General features: G+C 56.8%; 1 protein-coding gene across 1 annotated transcript in view; it reads right to left on the reverse strand.

The window, feature by feature from the left end:
- Window positions 1–2,278: 2,278 nt before the first annotated feature.
- TMEM240 (transmembrane protein 240) overlaps window positions 2,279–5,813 on the reverse strand; it is a gene marked incomplete at its 5' end in the record, with an annotated part of 15,223 nt that continues 11,688 nt past the window's right edge. Inside the window, 2 exon segments of the mRNA XM_010005273.1 lie at window positions 2,279–2,427; window positions 5,285–5,493. Of these exon segments, the coding sequence (XP_010003575.1) occupies window positions 2,279–2,427; window positions 5,285–5,493 (358 nt within the window).

The following is a 5,813-nucleotide window of genomic DNA, read 5'->3' on the forward strand; positions in this document are numbered from 1 at the left end:
CTCAGGCCCTGGGAGCCACCACATCACCTGCCCAGCTCTGAGCTTGGTACCTGCTGGTATTTCAGGTCTGGTGCTGGAAGTGAGGGCAGGACCAGTGGTTCAGGCTGAGCTTTGAGTCCCTCCTGTGAGAGGCACCAAGAGGACAGGACAGGTAAAGTGCTTGTCCCCAACCTCCATAACTGAGTCCCATGACTCAGTATTTGTCCCTGTCATGGTGGAATTTCCTCCCTTGCCAAAACATTGTCCCACCTGAAGCCACAGCTGTGACATGTCCCTGGGTCATGACATCTGCACTGTGGGTCCATGTGCCCCAGGGCCTGGGGAAGGGCAGGTCCCAGGGCATCTCCTCCTGGCAGGAGCAGCTGGAGCCACCTGAGGAGGAGCCCACCTGGCCAAGGGTCCCCAGCTGCTCCAGCCAAGGAGGGGACAAGCCTGGGGGCTTGGGCAGGGGCTGCTGAAGGAGAAGTTGTTCTGTAGCTACTGGCTGAGGGGGTGCAGAAGTGACACCAGAGGGACACCCTGACTGACAGACAGACAGACAGACAGACAGACAGACAGACAGACAGACACGTGCAGCCCAGGCCAGGATGCAGGTCCAGGCAGAACCTGGGGCTCCAAGAGGCACTAGGGAATAGCAAAGAGAGGGATGGCAGAGAACAGGGATGTTGGGCTCTCAGCCCCCCCAGCCTGGGGGCTTTGCAAGGAGCTGAACTGACCCCGGGCAGAGGAAGGAATGAAGAGAACAAACAAGACAGAGGAGCTGGAGCAGGGAGGGAAGAGCAGGGAGTCCTGGTGTCCTCCCTTCACTGCCAGTGGGATCAGACGTTGGGAGAGCACAGGGATCCACAGAAAAACCCAGCAGAGCCTGATAATATTCTGGATGTTCCCCCCCTTGTAAGCACAACCCCTCTTGGTACCAAATGAGGAATGAAGGAGAAATGTCTGGGATTCAGGGCCAGCACCTGCAGCTCCTGGGGGTCAGCATCTCCAGTCTTGTCCCTCTCCATGGCAGCCCCCCTGCTCCTGCTGCATCCAGCAGGGCTGCTGGAGGAACCAGCACCAGGCTCTCCAAGTGCCTACAGACCTTGTCAGTCCTCCAGGCAACTCTCCTGGAAGGGCAGGATGTTCCCTGGATGTGGGGGTTGGTTTCAGCTGCATCCCAACCCGTTCCCACGCCGGAGCCGGGGGGAGACAAAGGCTAAAACCCACCTTAGAACATCCTTGCACCTTCTTCCAACCCTGGGTTGGGACAATCAGTGCTGCAGGTGGGTTTGGTTTCAGGGCCACATCTCCCCGTGCCCCTCAAGCCAAGCCCAGGCTGCTGCTGAGGGGCAGCTCCAGCTCGGAGCAGCTCCCAGAGGAGTGAGGGTGCAGGTGGAGTGAGACCATTGTCAGGAGCCTCTCAGGGCATGGTTGGTGTTTCTAGGGGGTATGAACCAGGTTCCCAGGCTCTGAGGAGAGGGGGGAGCAGCTCCTCTCCCCCAGGCAGGGGCTGGGGGGGCAGCAGGGGGGGCTCTCAGGGTGCAAACCAGATCCAACACCAGCCAACCCAACGCACCCAATCTCAAGAGCAGCCCTGGTGAGAAACACCAGCACTGACCCCAGCAAGGTCCCCCCAGCAGGAGGGTGGTGACAAACCAGGCAGCACCAGGTCCCCCTTCACCAGGCTGGTTCCTCAGGCTCTTGCATTGCTTAAGGCAGGTTTCAGGGAACAGCAACGACAGGACCAGCTCGGGCATCTATTCCCAGGGCCTCCAGCAGCTCCCAAAACCAGGAAGAAAAGGGACACTGTGCCTTCCCAGCCTGCTGGCAGCAGTGCCCATCCCACCCTGCCACCAGCCAAGCCATTCTAGCAACAGAAGGGACAGAGCAGAGCAAAAACAAGCCAAAGGACCAAAGAAAAGGGGGACTGGAGCTCCCGGATGAGAAACTGCAGCTTCCTCATGTTGTCCCACCTCCTTGTCCATCCTTCCCTGGAGGGCAGCTGGTTGAGGAGGAGAGCAGTGAGTGCCAGGAGAAGGGGGGGGCTGAAAGGATAATGCAAATCTCTTCTCTTTGTTGTTGGCTTTTTTTTTTTTGTACATATTTACAGAGTCTGGCAGGTGGGACACACAGTGCAGCCCCGGGCTGGCTCAGTTGTGCATCAGGCTGTGCCACGGGGACACCCGGGCTGGAGAAGTCCAGTTGTGTCCTGGTCTGGCTTCCATAGAGGAGCAAAGTGGCAGCTTTTCCCCTGGAGGAAGAGTGAGGTCCTTGCTGAAAAGCTCCCTGGGGTCCCTCAGAGGTGCCGGGGGCTGGGGTGCCCGTTGTGGTACAGCTTCTGCTTGATGTGCACCATGTTCCCAGTGGCCTCCTCATACTGCCTGTGGTGACGTTTCCTGAACTCCTTCAAGTTACAAAATTTGGGAATCCAGGACCAGGAATTGTCTGGAAGGCAGAAGGGAGAAGGGAGGTGTGAGCTATGGCAGGAACGGGGAGACCCACGTCCTCCAGCCTGGCCCCTGCTGCTCCTGGCCCCTGCTGTTCCTGACAGGAACCAGGCACCAGTTGTGGCCTTGGCAAAGCCACCCTGAGGCTTCAGACCACACTTGTTTCCCAGCCAGGCTCCGTGTCCAGGAGAGCTTTGAGCCATCCCACCCACAAACACACCCAACCCAACCCCACGAAGGTGAATCTGAAGTCCCAGAGAACAAAAGTTTGTATCAAGCTGAATTATTTCCACAGGCAGGAGGTGAAATGTGACTGTTCCCCGCCCCCAGCACCTGGAGCACAACCTGATGACTGAGTTTCTAGAGAGTATTTTCTATTTGAAGCCATCTCCTCCATCAGGAAGGAGCTGAGGAGGAGTTCCTGCAAGTGACCAGAGCTGAAGCTGATGAGGCCACAGTGTGAGGTTGGGTGATGCTTGTGGGGCTTGTGGGGCTCACTGGGGGCTCTGCATCCTGCACCAGGTCCTGGGTGCCCTGACCCCATCTCTCATAGTCACAGGCTTCATTTTTTCCTTCAGAAGGAACTTCCAGCTTAGGCACCCAATGAGCACAGAAAGAGGGACCCACCTTTCTCCTCCCTGCCTTTCAAATGACTAGATTTGCCCTTGGAAGCACAGGCGATACCTAAAAGCTCAACATTCCTTATTTTGCCCCAAATTCCCTGGTGATTCTTCAGCCTGTCTTTCAGTGAGGTGTCCCCAGCACAGCCCACAGCTTTCCCCTGGGACAGAAACAGCTCCAGGCATCTGAAAACCTTCCCAGGAAGGAGAAGTTGTGTCCCAGTGCAGAGCAGAGTCTGGAAACCTCACCCATGGGTGAGGTGAGGAAGTCCCAGGGTCTCCTCTACTACTGGTGTGGACAAGGGCTGGTTCCTGGAGCTGGGAATGGTGCAAGCACCCAACTGGGGATCCAGACCTGGCTGGTCCTCTGGGAGGGGCAAACACCACTGAGATGGCTCTGAGGGACCATGTCTGGGGCCAGGGAGGGTGTCAGGCCTTTGTGGCATGGACAGCAGGGCTGGTAAGGGCTGGGGGAGGGAAGGAAACAAGCTGGGTGCAAAATAAGGCAGCATTAATTTCCTGAGAAGCTGGATCTGCAGGGGTTATTGCAGCCTTGGCCAAGACCTTCCTAAAGCGTCAGAGTGTGTGTGCACAGGGAGAGACCAAAAAAAACAGGAAAGAAAAAGAGATTGTTCAGCTTAAACATCAAATTAATTACCAGCATTCCCCTTAGTTACTAAAAATAACACCTGCTAAAAATGAAAGATACTCAAGACACAAAATCTAGGCAGCCCTGCTGAGCAGAGGTAAGATGGTGCTGCTGGTTGGGGCTGCACAGGAAGGGCGGGAAGGCCTGAGGAGCAGCTTTGCTGTGCTGCCTGCAGCACCTGAGCCAGGGAGGGCTCAGGGCAGGGGGGCTGAGCAGAACCAGGGGTCCCAGCCCCAACCTTGGCTCCAACATCCCCTCCAGCTGCCTGGGAACTCTGACCCTGCTCCTTCTGCTGGGGAGGTGGCAGCAAGGCAGGCTGAGGAGAGTCCAGAAGCTGCTCCAGCAGGTTGCTGGGGAATTTGGGAAGACTAATGAGATATTAATATCATTTTGATCAGAGTTTTTAGAAAGAGATGATCCACTTCCCTGCTGAGCTGGCAGGTCCTGAGGCTGTGCAGCCAGAGCTGCCTCCTGCTCACTCCTTCCCTTGGAGTTGTCATTTAACAGCCACCATCAGTCAGAGTCACAGGGACACTGTGATGGAACTTCAAGTCATTCACTATCTTAATAGTTTTTCTGTCATTTTTGCCCTCTAATAATTAAAGTCCATGAGATGCCCATGCTGAGAGAGCTCCCTGAAGGAGCATCTGTTGGTCATTCTCAGGCTGGTAGCTCAGGATGCTCAGCTAACTAGTCCAAAGACTAACTAGCATGGTAACACTTTGCCCTGCAGGGCTGGCAAAAAAAAACCAACAAAACTAGAATTGACCCATCTGGAAGAACAGTGAGGATGGAGAACCCTGAGCTGCCCAGCCCTGGCACAGCACAGACGTGTCTCTGCCAGCAGGGCCACACGTGTCCCAACCACAACGGGCTGCACACCAGGAGCACCTGCCCAGCTGCAAAGGAGAGGCAAGGAAAAAATCCAGATTCCTGGGAAGTTTTGTCTGGCCTGAACATGTTCTGGCCACCTGTGGAGGCAACAGGCACCACCTGCCAGCCTGGCCACAGGGAAACCTGGTGCTTTCCATCAGCCACCCCTGGGCTCCAGCACAGGCTTCCCCCCTTCCAGAGCTGGGCCCTCAAGGGATCCTCAGCTGGCTCATTCCATGGAAACATTCCTGCAAACCTGCTTGGCTAGGGAGGGCTGGGATCTTTCCTGGACATGTTCCTCTGGGGTATCTCTCTGGAAGGTTTGCCAGGCCCTGGCACTGGTGCAGTCACCATCCCTGGGGGTGTCTAAAAGTCACCCAGATGTGGTGCTGGGGGATGTGGCTTAGGGGGGGACATAGCAGGGGAGGGTTAGAGGTTGGACTTGATGATCTTAAAGATATTTTCCAACCTAAGGGACCCTATGATCCTATTCTAGGGCTCTCTGGGCTGTGCCAGAGCCAGGAACGCCGCGGGAACGTCGCGCTCCCGCGCCAGCAGGGAGGAGAGGGGTTTGAGGAAGGAGGGGGCTGGGTTATGGCCTGTGCTGAATCCGTGTGGGAAAAAATAAGCTGTTGCCTTCCTCCTTCTCCTGGCAGGAGGCTGGGAAGGGGGGCCAGGGCAGGGAGCAGGGAGCAGGGAGCAGGAGCACTTACCATACCGGCGGCGGGTTCTCCAGGCTCGCACGGCGTAGTGGAGAACCCCGTCCATCCAGACCAGGAACCAGCTTATACAAAAGCCCAGCAAAAGTCCCAGCATCAGATCAATCTCTTGCTTGGTTACATTGTCAGTCACAAAGTAATTCTCCGAGGAGTCCACCACCGACTGGTCCCCGTCGTATGGGATGACATAGTGGACATGATGCCTGTGGCAGGGAACAGAAGAGGGAAAAGGGGTCAGTGGAGAAGAGCAGGGAAGGTTTTCTGTTCCCTGCAGGAACTGCTGCTGTGGCCAGGGCTGGTTTTACACTTCTCCGAGCTCCAGCACCCCCAGGAGCTGAAGTGCTGTCCTGGCTGTGTCTGTGGCAGCAGAGGAGCTGGCAGGGATGGGCAGGGACAGGCAGGGATGGGCAGGGATGGGCAGGGATTGGCAGGGACGGGCAGGGATGGGCAGGGATGGGCAGGGATGGGCAGGGATGGGCAGGGATGGGCAGGGATGAGCAGGGATGGGCAGGGATGGGCAGGG

This window comes from Chaetura pelagica, unplaced genomic scaffold (genome assembly GCF_000747805.2).
Source record: "Chaetura pelagica isolate M959 unplaced genomic scaffold, ChaPel_1.0 scaffold159, whole genome shotgun sequence".
In the NCBI taxonomy this organism is placed as follows: domain Eukaryota; kingdom Metazoa; phylum Chordata; class Aves; order Apodiformes; family Apodidae; genus Chaetura; species Chaetura pelagica.